The 22,989-nt window shown below is 43.0% G+C and overlaps 1 protein-coding gene across 4 annotated transcripts in view; it reads right to left on the reverse strand.

Moving 5' to 3' along the window:
* The window catches only part of TAF1B (TATA-box binding protein associated factor, RNA polymerase I subunit B), a 70,229-nt gene extending 47,898 nt beyond the window's left edge, over nucleotides 1–22,331 (reverse strand). Inside the window, exons 1-6 of one of the 4 annotated variants that reach the window (XM_032779731.2) lie at nucleotides 22,264–22,331; nucleotides 20,071–20,169; nucleotides 17,063–17,150; nucleotides 6,800–6,897; nucleotides 6,374–6,469; nucleotides 3,009–3,147 (exon numbers count right to left, since the gene is read on the reverse strand). In XM_032779731.2, coding sequence (XP_032635622.1) covers nucleotides 3,009–3,147; nucleotides 6,374–6,469; nucleotides 6,800–6,897; nucleotides 17,063–17,150; nucleotides 20,071–20,169; nucleotides 22,264–22,281 — 538 coding nt within the window. In that variant the 5' untranslated portion in view covers nucleotides 22,282–22,331. Of the gene's footprint in view, nucleotides 1–3,008; nucleotides 3,148–6,373; nucleotides 6,470–6,799; nucleotides 6,898–17,062; nucleotides 17,151–20,070; nucleotides 20,170–21,281; nucleotides 21,369–21,614; nucleotides 21,863–22,199 lie in introns of those variants that run through there. The other 3 variants (XM_032779732.2, XM_032779733.2, XM_032779734.2) reach the window with 3 other exon arrangements.
* Nucleotides 22,332–22,989: the final 658 nt, after the last annotated feature.

Raw genomic sequence — 22,989 nt, forward strand, 5'->3', positions numbered from 1 at the left:
GTTTATTAATTAGAAAAAGTATTTAAAAAGGGTATCTAAATCCCCCTCAGCAAGCCATCAATAATTTAATAAACAGCACAGAAAAAAATTAATTATACACAATTTATGAGTAGCCAGTGCATAGGAAAAAATGCAATACTGCTCATTTGGACCAACTTTCATTATACAAATGACAGCTACACTGTACATATGATCTCTTAGACACGGCTATCCAAAACGCACCGGTAATTTTATGTTGCCCGAATTCAATAGTATTGACTTTAAAAGTACTTTTACAAATACAGGTGCAATTACTTAAAAAAATCTGGACTCCATTTTTGTAATCCACAGTGTGAAACAATGATAAGCTAGGAATACTCCTGAGGGCATTCTGCACCAAAAAAAATAAAAATTCTGCAAAATTCTCCAAATTTTATTTGTCAAATAAATGTGGAGACTCCAGCATGACATTGGGGAGCACAGGCCACAAGCTGCACACAGGTGGGAGATCACTATGCAGCTTCTCCCCAGGACACAGACCGAGTGGTGAGGCTGCACCCAACCCTGACACAGCGCCTGCCCCTCTGTGCCAAGAACCGGGCCTGCCCCTCTGGGCCAGGTGCACCAGGTGTGGGCAGGCAGGCTCAGCAGGCAGGATCCAAGTGTGGAGAGGCTTAGTGTGGGGGGGATCCAGATGTGGGTTGAGAGGGTTCTGTGTGGGGCAATCTGGGTGCAGGAGGCTCAGTGTGGGATCTGGGTGTGTGTGTGGGGGGAATCTGGATGCACACGGGCTTGTTGGGGGGTTCTAGATGCAATGGTAATGAGACTCTGCAGAGGGGTCCTAGATACTGGGGGAGTGGGGATCCAGACGTAGCTGGTTGGGGCTCAGTGGAGTGGGGATCCGGGTGGCTCGCTGGTGTGGTCCAGGTGCAGGGGGAGTGAGGCTCATCCGGGGGGCGGTGGCTGGGGGGGAATAAGGGGAGGGTCCTGAGTCGATGGGGGTGAGGTTTGGCAGGAGCGTCTGGGTATGAGGGGGTCTGGATGCACAGGGGCTGGGCAGGCAGACATGGGGGAGGGGGAAGAGGGGAGTTTTGTAAAGCTTCCTGCAACCGAGGAAAAAATCTGGGGATGAGTCTGACAGCCCCTGATGCCATGCAGGTGAAGAGGAAGTCCCACCCTCCCCAGCCCAGCCAGGACTAACAAATGAGCCCAGCACAGGATAGGAACCACCACCCGGGTCTTCGCCAGTCCTGCCCCCTACTCCACAGTGATTTACCTCTCTGCCAGCTCCCCTGGGTATCCTAAACATACTGCTGGGAGGGTCTTGTGGATCCCCTTTGCTTTCCCATCAGAAAGTCAATTTTCTGCAGCGAAGCAAAGAAATCTGCAGGGGACACAAATTCTGAACATGCACAGTGGTGCAGAATTCCCCCAGGAGTATAGGAAGGATCTGGTAATTACTTGCCTTCCTCAAAATTATATCTATTACTGTACAACTGCTATAAAAGATAAATGTTACTGCAGAAAGGAACCGTCCTAAATGGAAGAAGGAACTAAGGAAGGAAGAAGCTTTACAGACAATGTGAATTGTAAAGCAACCTCTTGGAACATTTATAACAGGAAATGTTCACTAAAAAACTTTGCCCTACATATTATTTGTATAGTGCCAGCGTGCTATGTGAATACAGAAGATGACAAAAATCCCTGCTCTGAAGACCCTGCAACTTAAGTTGAAAATGTAAAGACATAGGATGGGAAATGGGATAAAACGTTTTGTTAATGAATGGGAAAGCTAAGCATATGTTTTATGGTTTCCATTATTTTTGTTTGGATTTTTTTTTATAATTTTGTTATTCTTGTTGTTCTTCACTGAAGGGAAAACTAGAGTTTATAGGTTTCAGAAGATCTGCATTTTAACAGAAAACCAAATGGAAGAGCACAGGAAAGAATGATGAGATTCCAGGCATATGAGGTTGCGTAAAAGGAGAAAAAATGCGAATAGGAGCAAGACAAATATGGCAGCATCAATTGACACAGAGCAAAACAGAAGTGGCACCCGGGAAGCAAAAGGAGATGCAAGCAAAGAGATTCGTGAAAATAGGTTGTGGACAAGATTGAAGCTGATGTAAAAGGTCAAATCTATTTAGATGCTTTTATGTCCAACATCAGATACTGTGGTATTCCTGGCTTCTATCCAGACAGTGCCCCTGCCCCTTCAATTTTGTATTGGATTTTAGTTAGAAGGGTGAGTACACTGACCAATAAGTGTCTAGTAAAATTTCCAAGTCTGTGAGTGGCCAGGAGAGATCGATGAGAAGTTAAAAAACTGAATTATGGTAGAGAGGAGTTATAGAGGGAGAAAAACATACAGACAGAAAATATAGAAGAGAAACCAGAGAGCATAATGTAGGGGAAAAAATGGGAGAGAGGAAAAAAAAAAAAAAAACACTGAAAACAACACATTCTTTCCTATAGGAAAGAAAAAGTTAACTACAGCCAGAAAATGAAAAAAGATATAACAGAAGTAAGACGCACAATAAACTGTATTTTTGAAAACTTAATGAAGATATGAGTGACAAGACTGTCACTAACTACACAAATGTTACTGCCTTAAAATTGCAGTGCTTTTGAAGGCATGGTCTTGAAGGGCATGCTGGCTCATTAATTTTCTACTCTGAGTAGCAGTCATCAGGTAAAGTTTAACCCTGTCCACAACCACTACCATCACCCCCCTAAACAAAACCAAACAACTCCCCCCGCCCACCCTGAAGAAAACCTACTGAAAAAATATAACTTTTTTCAGCAACCCTCATGTTTCATGTGCCTGTCTAGCCTTTAACTCCTTGGAGAGGGACCATGACTTTTTATATGACTAGTACACCGATAATAAATAAGAGGGAAATCCTCCATCTACATTTCCTACCTCTACATAAGCAACAAATCCTTCTGATTAGTACTAAACAAACAGTCATTTTTAAAATGCATCTTAACAATATAGAACAGTGACTTCAAATTATATCTGCTCCTACCTGAGGCTTTGCCAATGGAAGAAACATGTCCAAAGCTGCTTTCTGTCTGTAAATCTCCATCACTTTCAGAGAAAGGTGACAAGCCATGAATACTTATTCTCTCTGGTTCACTCTCCACATCTGTACTGACGTCAGATATCTGTTTTTTTAAATAAGTTACAGTTTTACTCCCTGTTAGTTCTAACACAATAGTTTGACCTGTAAAAGCTCAATAATGTCTCAGTTAGCAAACATGTGATTGACAGTCTAGGTGTTAGCTAAAGCAAGTCATACCCAGAATGTTTTTTGCTTTTAATCATGTAAATTCATATCATTAGAAACCACCCTTTCTAAAAGCTCTTACTCATTTTAAGAGTGTGTTTGTCAGAACAAAATAATTCCAATGATTAGGTAGCCATCCCAACCTGCCATACTACCCAGGAGGTATCCAATACACAGAATCAAATATTCATGAAATATGCAATTTGAGAAGGGAGAAGACTGTTAGATTTGAAGCTGATTGGAAAATTCTAGAACTAAATAATTTTTTGACTAGCTCTATAACCTGTGTGAGATCAGATAACTTCACAGGAGTGGCTCTTCCAAACAGAGGTTCAAAGATAGGTCCAAAATACTTCCACGACAAAATACTTGCACGATTACCAGGAATCACATCTGCAAATAGTCTTGCCTATGGATCACAAGCCAAGATAGCCCTTTAGGGTATGTCTACACCACAATGTAAGCCCAGGGGTCGAACTCGGGCTCAAGCCTAACCCCCATCCAACAACATACAAATTGTATCAACCCAGGGCTTGGACCCACGGTCTCAGGACCCTCCAGGGGTAGAGGGTATGAGCCTGAGTCAAGCCTGGATCCAGGGTTCAAGCCCTATTGCTCTGCAGTTTAGATGCAGCATCACTGGACTCATGCTCTGTGAGTCTGCCAAAATCACCCCACAGGATAAATTTCTTTGTCCTCTGGATAGTCAAGTGTAGTGGATAGTCAAGTTTTCCCACACTGCACCACGAACAAACGGTTAGAGCAGCCATTTTGACATGGAACTAGAAAGTCTGAGATATGGGTAGTTGGACTCAGACCTGTACAACGCAGTGTATCAGAGGGGTAGCCATGTTAGTCTGGATCTGTAAAAAGCGACAAAGAGTCCTGTGGCAACTTATAGACTAACAGACATATTGAAGCACAAGCTTTCGTGGGTGAATATCCACTTTGACAGACGCATATGGTGTAAATTTCTAAAGGCTGGTATAAATATGCAGGCAAGAATCAGTCCAGAGATAACGAGGTTAGTTCAATCAGGGGGGATGAGACCCTCTTCTAGCAGTTGAGGTGTGAGCACCAAGGGAGGAGAAACTGCTTTTGTAGTTGGCGAGCCATTCACAGTCTTTGTTTAATCCTGAGCTGATGATGTCAAATTTGCAAACGAACTGAAGTTTAGCAGTTTCTCTTTGGAGTCTAGTCCTGAAGTTTTTTTGCTGTAAGATGGCTACCTTTACATCTGCTATTGTGTGGCCAGGGAAGTTGAAGTGTTCTCCTACAGGTTTTTATATATTGCCATTCCTAATATCTGACTTGTGTCCATTTATCCTTTTAAGTAGGGATTGTCCAGTTTGGCCGATGTACATAGCAGAGGGGCATTGCTGGCATATGATAGCATATATTATATAGGTGGACATACAGGAGAATGAAGCGATGATGCAGCGGTTGATCTGGTTAGTCCTGTGATGGTGTCACTGGTGTAGATATGTGGGCAGAGAGTTGGCATCGAGGTTTGTTGCATGGATTGGTTCCCAAGTTAGAATTACTATGGTGCGAATATGCTTAAAGTTGGCGGGTTGTTTGTGGGCGAGGACTGACCTGCCTCCCAAGGCCTGTGAAAGCGAGGGATAGTTGTCTAGGATGGGTTGTAGATTGCTGATGATGCGTTGGAGACGTTTTAGCTGAGGACTGTAGGTGATGGCCAGTGGAGTTCTGTTGGTTATCTTTCTTGGGCTTATCTTGCAGCAGGAGGCTTCTTGAGTACACATTTGGCTCTGTTGATTTGTTTCCTTATTTCCTCGTGCGGGTATCGTAGTTTTGAAAACGCTTGGTGAAGATCTTGTAGGTGTTGGTCTCTGTCTGAGGGGTTAGAGCAGATGCGGTTGTACCTCAGTGCTTGGCTGTAGACAATGGATCATGTGATGTGTCCGGGATGGAAGTTGGAGGAATGAAGGCAGGCATAGCGGTTGGTGGATTTTCGGTACAGGGTGGAGTTAACGTGACATCACTTATTTGTACCGTGGTCTCTAGGAAGTGGACCTCCTGTGTAAATTGGTCCAGGCTGAGGTTGATGGTGGGGTGGAAGCTGTTGAAATTGTGGTGGAATTCTTCCAGAGTCTCCTTCCCATGGGTCCAGATGATGAAGATGTCATCAATGTAGCAGCAGCAAAGAGTCCTGTGGCACCTTATACACTAACAGACGTTTTGGAGCTTGAGCTTTCGTGGGTGAATACCCACTTCGTTGGATGCATGTCAATGTAGCGTAGGTAGAGAAGAGGTGTGAGTGGATGAGAACTGAGGAAGCCTTGTTCCAGGTCAGCCATAAAAATGTTGGCATATTGTGGGGCCAGGCAGGTGCCAATGGTGGTGCCACTGGTCTGGAGGTATATATTGTCACAAAATTTGAAATAATTGTGCATGAGGATAAAGTCACAGAGCTCAGCAACCATCATCAGGGATACAGTTCCTGACAGCTTGTATTCCATCTGTGTGTGGGATGTTTGTGTAGAGAGCCTTCACATCCATGATGTCTAGGATGGTGTTTTCTGGAAGATCACCAATGCATTGTAGTTTTCTCAGGAAATCAGTGGTGTCACAGAGATGGGAGTGCTGGTGGCGTAGGGTCTGAGCCATATGTTAACAAACCCAGGGTCTGCTAACTCCCACGAGAGGGGAAGGTCCCAGAGCCTGTGCTCCACCCCAAGTCTGAATATCTACATCTCAATTAAGCAGTCGTGTAGCCCAAGCCCAAGTCAGCTGACATGGGCCAGCCTCAGGTATTGTATTGAAGCGTAGACATACCCATAACATATTTCTTTCTATGCTATCATTAATGGATTATGTCAGTATCAACACAGCTCTAGAAATATAGTGTATTGTAATTTGTGCTCCATCTGCTGGCTGGCTACACAATAGCAAAGCAAGATATTAAAAATGAACAATTTTCCATCAGCACAACAACAGATATTTTCTTAAAATGGCAAAATATATTCAGCAGATGGTCCGCATCAAAATGAGCAAGCTGTATGCATGGCTTGAATAACAAAAACAACATTTTAAAAGATCAATGCGCTATAATTTGCTTATCAGCTATGAACTTCACTTACGGATAATGCTTTGCTAGTATAACTAGCTGGTGTGGTGCAATATGCCTGGCTGCTCTTCTGAAGGTAAAGTCTCCAAAAATTGCATAGAATTTCATCCTGATAAGCATAATAATGAATGATTAGTCTATACCTTATAAAAACATACGTCTGAAAAAAAAAATTGTGACTTTACAATTCAAGAATCTTGAAAAATGTTCTGTACCTGCTTTCATGAAAACCCTGTTTATAAAATTATAAATTACTTTTACTGTTCCTGGTAAATTTTATTTTCGTAGGTTCTCTTTCTCAACCCCTCATCTAATGGACCATTTCCTGTCAGTTTTTAAGAGGGAATTATTCTGTCTACCTTAAAATAATTATATTTTTAAGTAAAAATCATAAAGACTATATGTACTAATACAAAATATTATGTTCAGATCAACATACCTTCATCTGTGGACACACTCCTAAAGTTTGCAGAGCTTCAGCTTGCTTCTTGAGTATGTACTGAAAACCTTCACAAACATACCATTCCCAGCCTTTATCTAAAGAACAACAAATATAAAATTGTTGGGATTGTTCTGGTTTTACATATCTGCACTTGAATATTTAATATATTAATCTCTTGGTGCAGTGACTAGGGACTTGTTTTAAATAAGAAAATCCCAAATGCTGGAGCAAAGGGCCAAAAACATACTAAGCCCTGGTCTATACTACGAGTTTAGGTCAAATTTAGCAGCGTTACATTGATTTAACCCTGCACCCGTCCACACAACGAAACCATTTTTGTTGACTTACAGGGCTCTTAAAATTGATTTCTATACTCCTCCCCGACGAGGGGATTAGTGCTGAAATCGATCTTCCTGGGTCGAATCTGGGGTAGTGTGGACGCAATTTGACGGTATTGGCCTCCGGGAGCTATCCCAGAGTGCTCCGCTGTGACCACTCCGGACAGCACACTCAATTCAGATGCACAAGCCAGGTAGACAGGAAAAGTCCCAAAAACTTTTGAATTTCATTTCCTGTTTGGCCAGCATGGTGAGCTGATCAGCACAGGTGACCATGAAATCCCAGAATCGCAAAAGAGCTCCAGCATGGACCACACGAGAGGTACTGGATTGGATCGCTGTATGGGGAGAGGAATCCATGCTATCAGAACTCCATTCCAAAAGATGAAATGCCCAAATATTTGAAAAATCTCCACGGGCATGAAGGACAGAGGCTATAACAGGGATCCACAGCAGTGCCATGTGAAATTTAAGGAGCTTAGGTAAGCCTACCAAAGAACCAGATAGCCAAACGGCCTCTCCAGGTCAGAGCCCCAGACATGTCGCTTCTATGATGAGCCACATGCTCTTCTAAGGAGTACCCCTACAACTACCCCACCCCTGTGCATGGACTCCATCAATGGATGCTCATACAACAGGGATGCGGATTTTGGGGACGAGGAAGATGAGGAGGAGGTTGAAGATAGCACACAGCAAGCAAGCGGAGAAACTGTTTTCCCCAACAGCCGGGAACTGTTTATCACCCTGAGCCAGTACCCTCCCAACCCATCTAAGGCGGGCTCCCAGACCTTGAAGGCGGAGCATACCTCTGAAAATATAACACATGGTTTAAAAGCAAGCTTGCTTAATAATTAATTTGCCCTGAAGACTTGCGATGCATTCATGGACAGTACAGCTACTGGAAAAGTCTGTTAACATGTATGGGGATGGAGCAGAAATCCTCTCTCTCTCTCTCTCTGTGTTATCCTCAGGAGAGTGATATCATTCATGGTCACCCGGCTGAAATAGGGAAATTTTATTAAGGCGACATTCAGAGGTGGCCATTCCTGCTGGGCTGTTTGCCTGTGGCTGAACAGAAATCATCCTCGCTGTTAGCCACGCGGTAGGCGGAAGGGTGAAGCAATCATCTCAGAGAATTGGGGGGAGGGAGGATTTCAGTTGGGTTGGTGATGCACGTTAACACAAAAACCACAGCCCCTCCTTTTAAATAGCCAACCCATTTTAAATGGCCAATCCAATGGGTGCTTAGTAGGGGAAATGAAGATGCTGCTGTTTGAAACCATTCCCACATGTTATGAAGGTTAAAGAAGCCAAAAGAGTGTGGCTTACCATGTCTGTCTGCAAGCCAAATTCTGCTGCCCACCGGCCCTGTGTGTGAAAGATCACACACCAAAGCGGCAGGCCCTCAATATAAGAGGCAAAATGCGACCTTGTAAAGAAAGCACACGTGCTATGTAATGTTAACAGCTTGGCTCACCATGAAAGAGTCTATCCATTGTTCTCTAAAAATGTGTCTTTTTAAATATTACTCTCCCTTTTTTTCCCTCCTGCAGCTGGAAATGTTTCAGTGCTCACCCTATCATCTCCATCCTAGAGGCTAGCAAAGATTAGAAGGTGAAAAAAAAACACACTCACGATGAAATGTTCTGAGCTCATGCAGTTCTCCCACATTGAAACAGCCCAGCAGAATGCGTGGAGGCAGACAATGTCAGAGTGCAGGCAGGCACAAAACGAACAGAGAGATGCGTGAGAGGACAGGTGGCGGGATCCAGATGAGAGGTGGCAGAGTAATGAGAGGAGGCAGGAAGCAATGCTGAGGATACCGAAGGATCAAACAGATATGCTCTAGCATATGGTTGAGGTGTAGGAAAGGCAGCGGTAGCAAAGACCACCGCTGCAGCCACTGTGTAACCAACCGCCCTCCTCCCCAAGTTCCATAGCCTCCTCACCCAGACACCCCAGAATGCAGTGGGGTGGCTTCCGGGCACCCAAACATTCCACCCCAGAGGACTGCCCAAGCAAGAGAAAGCTGGCATTCAATAAGCTTTGAAGTTCAGTGTCCTTCCCTCCCCCAACCCTCCTAGGCTACCATGGCAGTTATCCTCCCATTTGTGTGATGAATTAATAAAGAAATCATGAATTTGAAACAACAATGACTTTATTGCCTCTGCAAGCGGTGGCTTACAGGGAAGTAGAGTGAACCAAGGGGGCAGGTTTTCATCAAGGAGAAACAAACAGAATTTTCACACCGTAGCCTGGCCAGTCATGAAACTGGTTTTCAAACCTTCTCTGATGCACAACGCACCCTGCTGTGCTCTTCTAACTGCCCTGGTATCTGGCTGCGCGTAATCAGTATCCAGGCGATTTGTCTCAACTTCCCACCCCACCATAAACGTCTCCCCCTTACTCTCAGATATTGTGGAGCACACAGAAAGCAGTAATAACGATGGGGATATTGGTTTCGCTGAGCTCTAACCGAGTCAGAAAACTGCGCCAGCGCGCTTTGAAACGTCCAAATGCACATTTTACCACCATTATGCACTTGCTCAGCCTATAGTTGAACAGTTCCTGACTACTGTCCAGGCTGCCTGTGTATGGCTTCATGAGCCATAGCATTAAGGGGTAGGCTGGGTCCCCAATCTAATGAGCCAAACATTGAATGTGTCTTATTATCAATAAGCCCCAAGAATATCTTTTGTGCATTTCAATATCCCTAAGAGTTATTTTCTGGATTCTCCGGCACCATCAGTAAGCTGCTTTGCTGCAACTTTATCAGCACAGAAAGGCGTTGTTTCACACACTTTTGAACACCGTGAATCATTTCCTGGCCATTTAACTATAAAATGCAAACTAGGTGAACTGTTTTTGTTGCTTCTTTCAGTTCTCAGAGAAGCAGTCAACATGGAAAAGTACCCCTTGTGGTTTATGTACTGGCTGTCTGACGTGTCTCGGTCCCAGATGCTATAGGGATATTTTGGCAGGTACACTCCATCTATCGCCCCAACCACAGTTAGGGAATCCCATTGCAGCAAAGCCATCCATCTTATTATACCCTGCCACCATCTTCCCCACCTGAAGTCACTCCACCTCCTTGACTAACAGCACTAACAGTGATTACTTGCTGCGCTTGCGGATCAAGCAGACCCACCACAGAAGTAATTTGCCCACTCCAGAATTGATCCTCATCTGGCCCCACATCCTGAGCCTGAGGGTAGCTGTTCACTGGTGTTTGCAAGCTTCCAGGCTCCTGAGAGCTATTGCCCTAACTAGCTTCACTCTCTAACTGTGAGGGCTATAGATTCATAGACTCTAGGACTGGAAGGGACCTCAAGATAGACATTTATCTAACCTACTCTTAAATATCTCCAGAGATGGAGATTCCACAACCTCCCTAGGCAATTTATTCCAGTGTTTAACTACCCTGACAGTTAGGAACTTTTTCCTAATGTCCAACCTAAATCTCCCTTGCTGCAGTTTAAGCCCATTGCTTCTTGTTCTATCATTAGAGGCTAAGGTGAACAAGTTTTCTCCCTCCTCCTGATGACACCCTTTTAGATACCTGAAAACTGCTATCATGTCCCCTCTCAGTCTTCTCTTTTCCAAACTAAACAAACCCAATTCTTTCAGCCTTCCTTCATAGGTCATGTTCTCAAGACCTTTAATCATTCTTGTTGCTCTTCTCTGGACCCTCTCCAATTTCTCCACATCTTTCTTGAAATGCGGTGCCCAGAACTGGACACAATACTCCAGTTGAGGCCTAACCAGCGCAGAGTAGAGCGGAAGAATGACTTCTCGTGTCTTGTTTACAACACACCTGTTAATGCATCCCAGAATCACGTTTGCTTTTTTTGCAACAGTATCACACTGTTGACTCATATTTAGCTTGTGGTCCACTATGACCCCTAGATCTCTTTCTGCCATACTCCTTCCTAGACAGTCTCTTCCCATTCTGTATGTGTGAAACTGATTGTTCCTTCCTAAGTGGAGCACTTTGCATTTGTCTTTATTGAACTTCATCCGGTTTACCTCAGACCATTTCTCTCCAATTTGTCCAGATCATTTTGAATTTTGACCCTGTCCTCCAAAGCAGTTGCAATCCCTCCCAGTTTGGTATCGTCCGCAAACTTAATAAGCGTACTTTCTATGCCAACATCTAAGTCGTTGATGAAGATATTGAACAGAGCCGGTCCCAAAACAGACCCCTGCGGAACCCCACTTGTTATACCTTTCCAGCAGGATTGGGAGCCATTAATAACTACTCTCTGAGTACGGTTATCCAGCCAGTTATGCACCCACCTTATAGTAGCCCCATCTAAATTGTATTTGCCTAGTTTATCGATAAGGATATCATGCGAGACCGTATCAAATGCCTTACTAAAGTCTAGGTATACCACATCCACCGCTTCTCCCTTATCCACAAGACTCGTTATCCTATCAAAGAAAGCTATCAGATTGGTTTGACATGATTTGTTCTTTACAAATCCATGCTGGCTATTCCCTATCACCTTACCACCTTCCAAGTGTTTGCAGATGATTTCTTTAATTACTTGCTCCATTATCTTCCCTGGCACAGAAGTTAAACTAACTGGTCTGTAGTTTCCTGGGTTGTTTTTATTTCCCTTTTTATAGATGGGCACTATATTTGCCCTTTTCCAGTCTTCTGGAATCTCTCCCGTCTCCCATGACTTTCCAAAGATAATAGCTAGAGGCTCAGATACCTCCTCTATTAACTCCTTGAGTATTCTAGGATGCATTTCATCAGGCCCTGGTGACTTGCAGGCATCTAACTTTTCTAAGTGATTTTTAACTTGCTCTTTTTTTATTTTATCTTCTAAACCTACCCCCTTCCCATAAGCATTCACTATGTTAGACATTCCTTCAGACTTCTCAGTGAAGACCGAAACAAAGAAGTCATTAAGCATCTCTGCCATTTCCAAGTTTCCTGTTACTGTTTCTCCCTCCTCACTGAGCAGTGGGCCTACCCTGTCCTTGGTCTTCCTCTTGCTTCTAATGTATTGATAAAAAGTCTTCTTGTTTCCCTTTATTCCCATAGCTAGTTTGAGCTCATTTTGTGCCTTTGCCTTTCTAATCTTGCCCCTGCATTCCTGTGTTATTTGCCTATATTCATCCTTTGTAATCTGACCTAGTTTCCATTTTTTATATGACTCCTTTTTATTTTGTAGGTCATGCAAGATCTCGTGGTAAGCCAAGGTGGTCTTTTGCCACATTTTCTATCTTTCCTACCCATCGGAATAGCTTGCTTTTGGGCCCTTAATAGTGTCCTTTGAAAAACTGCCAACTCTCCTCAGTTTTTTTTCCCCTCAGTCTTGATTCCCATGGGACCTTACCTATCAGCTCTCTGAGCTTACCAAAATCCGCCTTCCTGAAATCCATTGTCTCTATTTTGCTGTACTCCCTTCTACCCTTCCTTAGAATTGCAAACTCTATGATTTCATGATCACTTTCACCCAAGCTTCCTTCTACTTTCAAATTCTCAACAAGTTCCTCCCTATTTGTTAAAATCAAGTCTAGAACAGCTTCCCCCAGTAGCTTTTTCAACCTTCTGAAATAAAAAGTTGTCTGCAATGCAGTCCAGGAACTTATTGGATAGTCTGTGCCCGCGGTGTTATTTTCCCAACATATATCTGGATAGTTGAAGTCCCCCATCACCACCAAATCTTGGGCTTTGGATGATTTTGTTAGTTGTTTAAAAAAAGAAAAAAGCCTCATCCACCTCTTCCACCTGGTTAGGTGGCCTGTAGTAGACTCCTAGCATGACATCACCCTTGTTTTTTACCCCTTTTATCCTAACCCAGAGACTCTCAACACTTCCGTCTCCTATGTCCATCTCCACCTCAGTCCAAGTGTGTACATTTTTAATATATAAGGCAACACCTCCTCCCTTTTTCCCCTGTCTATCCTTCCTGAGCAAACTATACCCATCCACACCAACATTCCAATCATGTGTATTATCCCACCAAGTTTCAGTGATGCCAACAATGTCATAGTTGTATTTATTTGTTAGCACTTCCAGTTCTTCCTGCTTATTACCCATACTTCTCGCATTTGTATATAGGCATCTAAGATACTGATTTGATCTTGCCTCCCAGTTTTGCCCTGACCCTACTTTCTCTCTGCCATTATAGCCTACACTCTCTCTTGTTTCTGACCCATCTCCCAGGTCTTCCTGTTCCCCACTTAACTGTGGGCTTTGCTCACCTGTCCCCGTCGAACCTAGTTTAAAGCCCTCTTCACTAGGTTAGCCAGTCTGTGTGCAAATACCCTTGATAACAGCACCTAGGACATAACAGCAGCGGCTGAGCTGAGCTGAGCAGGCTGCCTGCTTGCCGTGGTACGGCATCTGTGCAGAAAAAAGGTGTGAAACGATTGTCTGCCGTTGCTCTCAAAGAAGGAGGGGCGACTGCTGACATGGCTTACACGGTTGGCTTCCAGGGAATGAAAATCAACAAAGGGGGCGGGTTTGCATCAAGAAGAAACACACACAACTGTCACACCGAAGCCTGGCCAGTCATGAAACTGGTTTTCAAAGCCTCTGTGATGCGCAGCGCGCCTAACTGTGCTCTTCTAATTGTAAACAGCCTAGTCAGCAAACAGCGCCAGCAAGCTTTTAAACATCCAAAGGCATATTCTACCACCATTCTGCACTTGCTCAGCCTATAGTTGAACTGATCCTTACTACTGTCCAGGCTTCATGAGCCATTGGTGCAAGGGGTAGGCGCGACTGTGTGGTGCTGCTGGCTGGGAGAGCAGCCTGAGGAAGAAGCCTCCAGCTCACATGATATTCCAAGCAGGACTGAATCTCCATGAGACAAAACTTGAAGAGAATGACCTGGAATCACTCCCATGTCCACCCAGGTGCCCCAACTGACCTCATTGAGATCGGCCAGGAGCACCCATATCTGCCCAGGCACCCCAGATCGACCTCACTGAGGTCAGCCAGGAGCACCCAAGAGACGACGGCTAGCAGTCACATTGCATCGTCTGCTGCCGTGAAGGCAAGCAGCTGCTGCTGTGTAGCAATGCAGTACCGTGTCTGCCTGCAGCACCCAAGAGAGGTAGGGTGACAGCTTGCTGTGGTATGTCATCTGCACAGGTAACCCAGGAAAAAAGGCGAGAAACGATTGTGTGCCGTTGCCGAGGGAGGGAGGCCTGACAACATGTACCCAAAACCACCACTGACAATATTAATCAGGCATGGGGAAGTCAACCCTGAATTCCCAGAGATTGCAGGAACTGTAGGATAGCTACCCACAGTGCAACGCTCCGAAAGTCGACGCTAACCTCGGTACTGTGGATGCAATCCGCCAAGTTAATGCGCTTAGTGGGGGGACACACAATCAACTGTATCAAATCGATTTCTAAGAAATCAACTTCTATAAAATCAACCTAATTTCATAATGTAGACATACCCTAAATGATTAAAGTACCTCAATAAGAAAGTGAAATTTAGAATCTTAAATTAAGAAAAACCAAAACCAACCAAACTACAACAATTTCCCCATACATTTCCCAAGAACCAAAACAGTTGTAGCAAAGCGAGAGTTATCAATATGGTGTTTGTAATGTATGTTCTGACTGTTAGGTGACTTGAATTTTAAAATAAAACACAAGATACCAGTCATGAAGGAAAGAATAGATGTGCTTATTCCTCTCCCTTTCCCAGCACAAAAAACTGGAACCCACTGCAACAGTGAATGGGGGAGAAAAAAGTATTCATTCTTTATATGCTCCGTATGATATGTTATCCCCCTTTGTAAGTTCTACACAGTTTCTCCCTTCATTATCTCCTGAATTCAAGTCTTATGTATTTTAATTGTGCCTTTACTTTTGTGTGCACTCATGCCTCCTCCACTGGGTTTTATTCTTCTGAATTCTGTGTTTATCCATTCTCTCATTTCCCCGATGCCATTCACCATATGTGTTATATAAATGTCCTTCTTTCCTCTACATGCCAAGTGTCGCCTCAGTTTCCTCTTCATGACCTACTTAATCTACAAATGCTTCTCCCTTCCAATAGCTTCCCTTCTCCTCGACCCACATTTAGGGCTTGTCTAAATATAACTTTTATCCTGCTTTAACTATGCCAGTTTTATACCAGGAGTGTACCACTAACTATCGTGGTTTCAATGTGCTTATGGTGGTATGGCTAACTCCTGTAAATTTAGGAGAATAAACTATCAGCATAAGGCACTTTTATAATGGTATATAACTGCATCCACATTAGGGGCTATAACAATCTAACTTTATTTTTTACCATATCCCTAACAGAAATGCTTAAAATCGGTACAAAAATTGTGTATCGATCAGGTCACAGGAGCCAGAAAAGGCTGAAGGGAGTAGAGCCACGAGAGTTATTCCCTTTCCTAATTTTCAGCACTTCATTCTGAACACAGCGTTCTACCACCGCTTTCACTGTGGCACAGCAGTTAGTATAGCAGCATTAAGATTATTTTTAAAATCAGATAATTTTTTAGGTGTTTCAATGTAAGTGGCCAAGACAACAGAACAAATGACTGCCACAGCCTTCACAGTATGCTTATCCAGTTACAGCAACAGCTTTACAATAGGTATAACAGCATATGATCATAGGACTGACAGGGACCTTGAGAGCACAATTTAAAGACACACAATTACTATTTTAGAGGATTGGACCAAAAGAAATCTGATGAGGTTCAACAAGGACAAGTGCAGAGTCCTGCATTTAGGACGGAAGAATCCCATGCACTGCTACAGACTAGGGATCGAGTGGCTAGGCAGCAGTCCTGCAGAAAGAGACCTAGGAGTTACAGTGAAATGAGAAGCTGGATATGAATCAACAGTGTTGCCAAGAAGGCTAATGGCATTTTGGGCTGTATAAGTAGGAGCATTGCCAGCAGATCGCAGGACGTGATCATTCCCCTCTCTTCAGCATTGGTGAGGCCTCATCTGCCACACTGTATCCAGTTTTGGGCCCCACGATACAAGGAGGTGGAAAAATTGGAAAGAGTCCAGCAGAGGGCAACAAAAATGATAAGGGGGTTAGAGCACATGACTTCTGAGGAGAGGTTGAGGGAACTGGGATTGTTTAGTCTGCAGAAGAGAAGAATGAGGGGTGATTTGATAGCTGCTTTCAACTACCTGAAAGGGGGTTCCAAAGAGGATGGATCTAGACTGTAGTACCTGATGACAGAACAAGGAGTAATGGTCTCAAATTGCAGTGGGGGAGGTTTAGGTTGGATATTAGGAAAAACGTTTTCAGTAGGAGGGTGGTGAAGCACTGGAATGGGTTACCAAGGGAGGTGGTGGAATCTCCTTCCTTAGAGGTTTTTAAGGTCAGGCTTGACAAAGCCCTGGCTGGGATGATTATTCAGTTGGCGATTGGTCATGCTTTGAGCAGGGGGCTGGACTAGATGACCTCCTGAGGTCTCTTCCAACCCTGATATTCTATGATTCTATGATTTCTACATCTTCTGTCATGAGCACTTTTCAGCAAGAGACTAGAGTCTTAACAAAAAGAAGTTGCACCAGTTTAACTAAGTCCGTTTAACTGGTACAACTTTGTGCATGGAAACTCTTTTACACTGGCTTAAACCCGATTTACATTAGTGCATCACTGTTAAATTAGAGTCAAGCAAATATAATGTAAACCAAATTTTAATCCATATAAGAATGTATAAACACAAAATTGGACCTGTTTAATATCACACCTTTAATTAAACCAATGCAGCTAGTGTCTAGAGCAGGCCCAGCAAGAACAAAAGGGTCATTTTCAGCTAATTCAGTTTGTATGGTCCTGTAGAAAAATTAATTTGCTCACACAAACCAAGTCGGTAAGTAGTACCAGAACATTAGTAATTACACACAACTAGAAAGATACGTTACACAAATTGTAGAAGTAATATATAGACAAAAGTAAACATACCAATTTTTTTTCTCTTTCTAAATCCTCTGGAGATGGACTGAATCTTTGTGTTAGGAACAACATCAGAAGTTAAAACCTCTTTAGTCCTCTGCAAGATAATTGATAAAAGTGTAATGTTAGCAAGAAAAGAGCAATCCCTACTTGCATGGGCTGCCTCTGCTGTGTAACTTAATTGGAGAATTCCTTCTAATCATTACACCTGAGAAAAGACTAAGTCTCAAAAATTGTGAATCTTAAATTTAAGAATGATAAGCAAACAGGAACATCTGGATGATGCAGTGAAAAATTAAACAGGCTTCACTGTTAGAAAATATTGGAAACTGAAGTGTCAAAGTTATTGTAAGACAAATACTTAAATTTAACTGTACATTGAAAAAAATTTAGAGACAAAAGATCCATGCACTAAATCAAGATACTGAAGCAACGATGAGTATGCTTGAAAAAATATTTTTAAGTGTTTATATACTGAAATTATCTACATACAACTAGACATTACACATGTAATCAGATATGTAGTAAATATTTAACTAAGCTTCAGCAAAATACTGACATTTTCCATTACCTTTTTTAGATCACCAAAACGTTCATACATTAAAGTTAAAAGAAGACGTTTTGAACAGAAGTTTAGAATTGTGAATAAGATATAAATAAAAGTTTATGTTTGACAAACCATAGCAGAATCACTGACCAAAGACACTTATGTTTGGATTTAAACTTGACAGCTTTGCTCTCACATGAGAACAAGAGCAAAACTGACTAGTCTTTTTTCTTTCTCCAAAATAAGTGAAATGCAAGAAGAAAACAAGCATAAGTGAAGAAAAGAAATAATTCTTTAAATTCAGTTAGGAAAAAACCCTAAAGAATATTTATTAGCACAGTTAAGGAAAGAAGGATTTTTTAAAATTTAAAATACAATGCAACCTCAACTGTCTGGAGGGCATCTGAAACATCTCAATGAACCTCTGCAGACCCTGCATGCCTAATTATTCAAGAAGCTACCTTACCTAATGTTGACCTGTTCAGCAGGCAGGTAGCCAGGAACTGACACACTCTGATGCGAGGTTTGAGGGGCCCAGGGGAATAAAGAACACGTGTGGAGGAGATTTTCAAAGGCACAAATGGTAGCAAGGTACCTAACTCAACTGACTGTCAGGAGTTAGGCATCTAACGGCCATTTGTGCCTTTTAAAATCTGTTTGTGTCATTAGAGGAATAACTACACAGCTCGTGCTTGAAACCACTACTCTGTTTAAGTAAGCTGTTTCACACAGTGAGGTCTGAATAATGCAGGTTGCACTGCACCTTCTATAACCACCTGATCAACAGTGTAGCTCTATGGAGCAACATTTGAGAAGATGCACTGTGACAGAACCATTTTTATGAAAGTCAGAGTGAGTGAAATGCATTGACCCCCTCAAGCCTTCCCTCGACTTGGGTTAAGAACATAAAGAGACCCACTCCTGCAGTTCCTGACTAGCTCAAGCAGGAATTGTTGGGGGGGTTCAAAGAGAAGGGATGCTCAGCATGGCTCCAAGGAAGCATCCTTATGCCCCAGATAGGATCTTCAGGAGGTAAAATCACCTTTCTTAGAACCTCACATTGAAGATTAAACAGCACAGATTCTATTACTCCAACAAGGAGATGGGCCTGCTAGCTAAATAGGGATTGGAATAACGGTTCCAAACAGTATCTGCTCAAGGCTAAGTCAACAAACTAACAAAGGTATGAAGTCAAAGTGCTCAACTACACAGCTCAAGGGTCCACCTATGCAGAGTTGAATGCAGGATTGGGGCTTTTATCATTATTTCTACAGGTGCATTTCATTAGTCCTAGAACCACAGAAATGTACGGCTGGAAGAGACTTTTGAGAGGTCACTTAGTTCAGCCCTCTGCACTGAGGCAGCACCAAGTATATCTAAACCATCCCTGATGTGTTTGTCTAACCCGTTTTTAAAAACCTCCAGTGATTGGGATTCCATAACTTCTCCTGGAAGTCTATTCCAGTGCTCAGCTATCCTTACAGTTAAAAAGTTTTTCCTAATTTTATCTAACCTAAATCTCACTTGCTGCAGATTAATCACAGTACTTCTCCAATGGACACGGAGAACAACTGATCACTGTCCTCTTTATAAACAGCCCTTAACATATTTGAGGACTTAGGTCCCACACCCCCAATATCAGCATTCTTTTCTCAAGACTAAACATGCCCAATTTTTTTTTTTTTTTAACGCTTCCTTATAAATCCGGTTTTCTAAACCTTTTATCATTTTTGTCTCTCCTCTAGACTCTCCAACTAGTCCACACTATTCCTGAAGTATTTGGTCCAGAACTGAACATAGTACTCCAGATGAGGCCTCACCAGTCCCAAGTAGAGAGGGACAATTACCTCTTGTTTCTCACAACACTCCTGTTAATATACCCCAGAATGATATCAGCCTTGTTTCACAACTGCACTACATTGCTGACTCATATTTAATTTGTGATCCACTATAACCCCCAAATCTTTTCAGCAGTAGGACTGTCTAGCCAGTTATAATGTTGCTGTTTTTTCTAGAAATATTGAAAAGCAGTTTAACCTAACACAATGAACAGGGTAAAACACAAAATAGCAGCAGTTATATGGATCAAATATTTAAAGGCATAAAATAAGTCATTCTGAAAAACATAAAGAATAAATTACTTAGCACTAATACAATGCTTTTCTTCCCACGTATGAAGTGCTTTAGAAAAGAGGGTAAATGTCATCTCCTTTTTACGGTCAACTGACATGCAGAGAGGTTAAGCGAAGGCGATATCAAGGAGATTATATAAATTGGGCTTTGGACTGAATTCCTAAGCTTCTTGCCCATCCCCATACCTCATCATCTGAAGGTACAGTATTTTTATACAGCATAAGCCAGATACAATGCACACAGAATACCTACAAAGCTGCCTGTACCTTTTAGCAGCAGGATGAAAAATTACCACTTTGAAATGTAAAAGAAAAAGAGATTAAAAAAACATACTTACCTCTATGACATTGTGACAAGACTTGCAATAAAATCTGCCTTCATCAGTAAGACCCCAGTTTACAACAGAACACTGTACACAAGGTTCACTGTAATCTCTCTAAGGAGAACAAAAGCAAACGTTGTTTTAGTATTACATTTACAATAAATGAGACCAAATGAATTTTTCTTACCAAGCAAACTATTAGGATTGAAATTTTTACAAAACAAAAAGTGGTTAACAAAACATTTTAGTATATGGCAGAGTGATCATACCACTTACAGGATCAACAGTTACATAAGATTTAGGACCACTCAATCACTTCTTCAGCTCAATTATAAAGTCAGAAGAGACCACTATAATAATCTAGTCTGATATCCTGTATGACACAGGCACTGGGCCTCCACGAATTAATTTTTGTTTGAACCAAGGCACATCTTTTAGAAAAACTTCCAGCCTTGATTTAAAAGTTTCCAGTGATGAAGAATCCACCAAAACCTCTGGAAAATTGTTCCAATGGTTAACTACCCTCACGGATAAAAAAAACTGTACCTCATTTCCAGTCTGTCTTTGTCTAGCTTCAACTTCCAGATATGGGATCTTTTTCTATACCTTCGTCTGATAGACTGAGGAGCCCATTAGCAAATTTTTGTCATCCCCCTCCCCACCCCCATAGCCACTTATAAACTGTGATCAAGTCACCCTTGAACCTTCTCTTTGTTAAACTAAATAGATTTGAAATTCTTGGGTCTATCACTGTAATGTATGTTTTCCAGTTCTTTACCTGACCTGTGTTAACTTTTGTACATGGCAACACTATCACACATGCGTAGAATATATGACATCACAGGGCATTAATAAAAACATTAGGAAGGGAAAAGAATAGTAGAGGACAGTCATAAAAGGAAGCAAAGGGAAACTTTGGGAAGCTTTCTGAATACTGGAAAAAGTTAGAGAACACAAGGAATGGAAGAAAGGTTGCAAGAATAAATGGCGACCAAAGAGACCCAAGAAAAGAGATTATTAAAAAAATTTAGGTCTCAATAAGGATGGTATGAGGAACTGGGAAGAGAATCAACAGAGGAAATATTTTTGAAAAACATCCTAAAATTCTGTTTGAAAAATGTTTGTTTATTCAGAGTCATCTGCATGATTTGCAGGGTTTAATGAGAGGTTAAATCAGGTTGTCTAATCCAGCTAGCAGAAGAAAAACAAGCTAACCCATGATTTACCAGTCAGTGCAGGATCATGGATCCCCTCACCCCAAAAGTCACTTGCACTGATTTGCCCATAGTGGATCCTAAATCTATGCCAGTGTCCTTTCATCATACCAAACGCAAAGTTGTTATTTCAATGAACCATGTGAAGCATTACATTTTCTTAAATCAGAGATCTTCCGCCAATCCTTAGAAACAGCCCTCTTAACTATTCATTCTCCACCTTATGTTTCCAAACTCTAGCAAAACTGGGACTGAAACTAGTTAATGATAGGTAGATTCCAGTATTTCTGAATTTTGGTCATGCTCAGGATTATTTTGCACTGGATCTAATAAGAAGATACAAACCTGCTACATACAAATAAATGCTGCTACCTCCTGAAAAACCACCATCCCCTTAAACCAAGCCTCCCAGTCTCTAAACCCCCAGCACCAACCTTGAGACCAACAGGCCCTGAAAAAGACCATAGATCATGCCCATTTCCTGCACTCCTCCCGCAAGCTCCCCTTCCTCACCCACCCCAACCCATGACCTCAAAAACAGCTCATGCCAAACCACCCCATTACCTACAAAATCCACCCTACCTCTCCACACACACCCCCACAACTCATGCCCTCAAAAATGCATTACCCCACAACCACTCCCCCATTACCTACACCCACACCTCAACCCCAACCCAACCTGCTCCATCCTCACCTCCCAGCCCACACCTTCAAAAACTCTGCACCCTAAAACTGCCCCCACTACCTATACCCCACTCCCACCCAATCCACCCCATTACCTACCTCCAGCCCCACCTCAATCCTCACTCCCCACACGCACAACCCACGTCCTCGCACTCCTCCCACCACAACTACCCCATTACCTACCGCAACCTTGCCCCAACCTCCCCCATCGCTACACAAACCCCTCCTTCTCCACCACCCCATTACCTCCCCCCTCCGCCTGCCCGAGGGGAGTGAACCCGGCACGGGGCGGCTCCAGACCACCACTCACCGTGTCCTCTTCCTCCATGCCTGGCCCCCGCGCTGCCTCGGGCCCCGAGCCATAGCAACGGCCTGCGGAGCGCTGGGGAAGGGCAACCGGCCGGGAACCGGGGCCGCGCGCTTGGGTTCCGGTAGCAATGGATGGTTCCGCCTGACACGCGGCACGTGCTGCTGCTGGGGCTTGCGCCTTAGGGCCGCTCCTGTGCTGGTCCCTCTCCGCTGGGACAGCCCGCCAGCGGGCCGGGGCGCAGCGCTGGCTAGCCCCGTCACAACCACCTCTTTCCATCATCACTCCCCACCCCCAGGCATTGCTTCTATAGCGTGATGCCAACTTTTCCCAACCTAGTGGTAAAATTTCCCAAATCTGGTGAAAAATTCCCAGATAAAGCTTTTTACAGTGTTTCTGTATCCTGGGAAATTTCCCCAAACCTGGGAATTTGTGAGTAAAATGTTTCAACTTGGGAAACTGGGAATTTTAATTCAAAACATTTTTCTCACAAATTCCCAGATTTGGGGAAATTTCCCAGGATACCGATATATTCGCTGTGCACAGCCTCGGTGGGAAGGGAATCTGCCCTACAGAACTGATTATCAGCCACATGCTAAAGGGGCCCAAGGAAGAAGTTGCATTCAATATTTTAACCCTCATTTAGCCAATTAATGACTGAGCCCCAGACTTGTAGGGCAAAAAGCAGGTGCCCCTTGCTGCTTGAGCTAAAGGAGGATCACCTAGCAG

Source organism: Chelonoidis abingdonii, chromosome 3 (genome assembly GCF_003597395.2).
Source record: "Chelonoidis abingdonii isolate Lonesome George chromosome 3, CheloAbing_2.0, whole genome shotgun sequence".
NCBI classification, from domain to species: domain Eukaryota; kingdom Metazoa; phylum Chordata; order Testudines; family Testudinidae; genus Chelonoidis; species Chelonoidis abingdonii.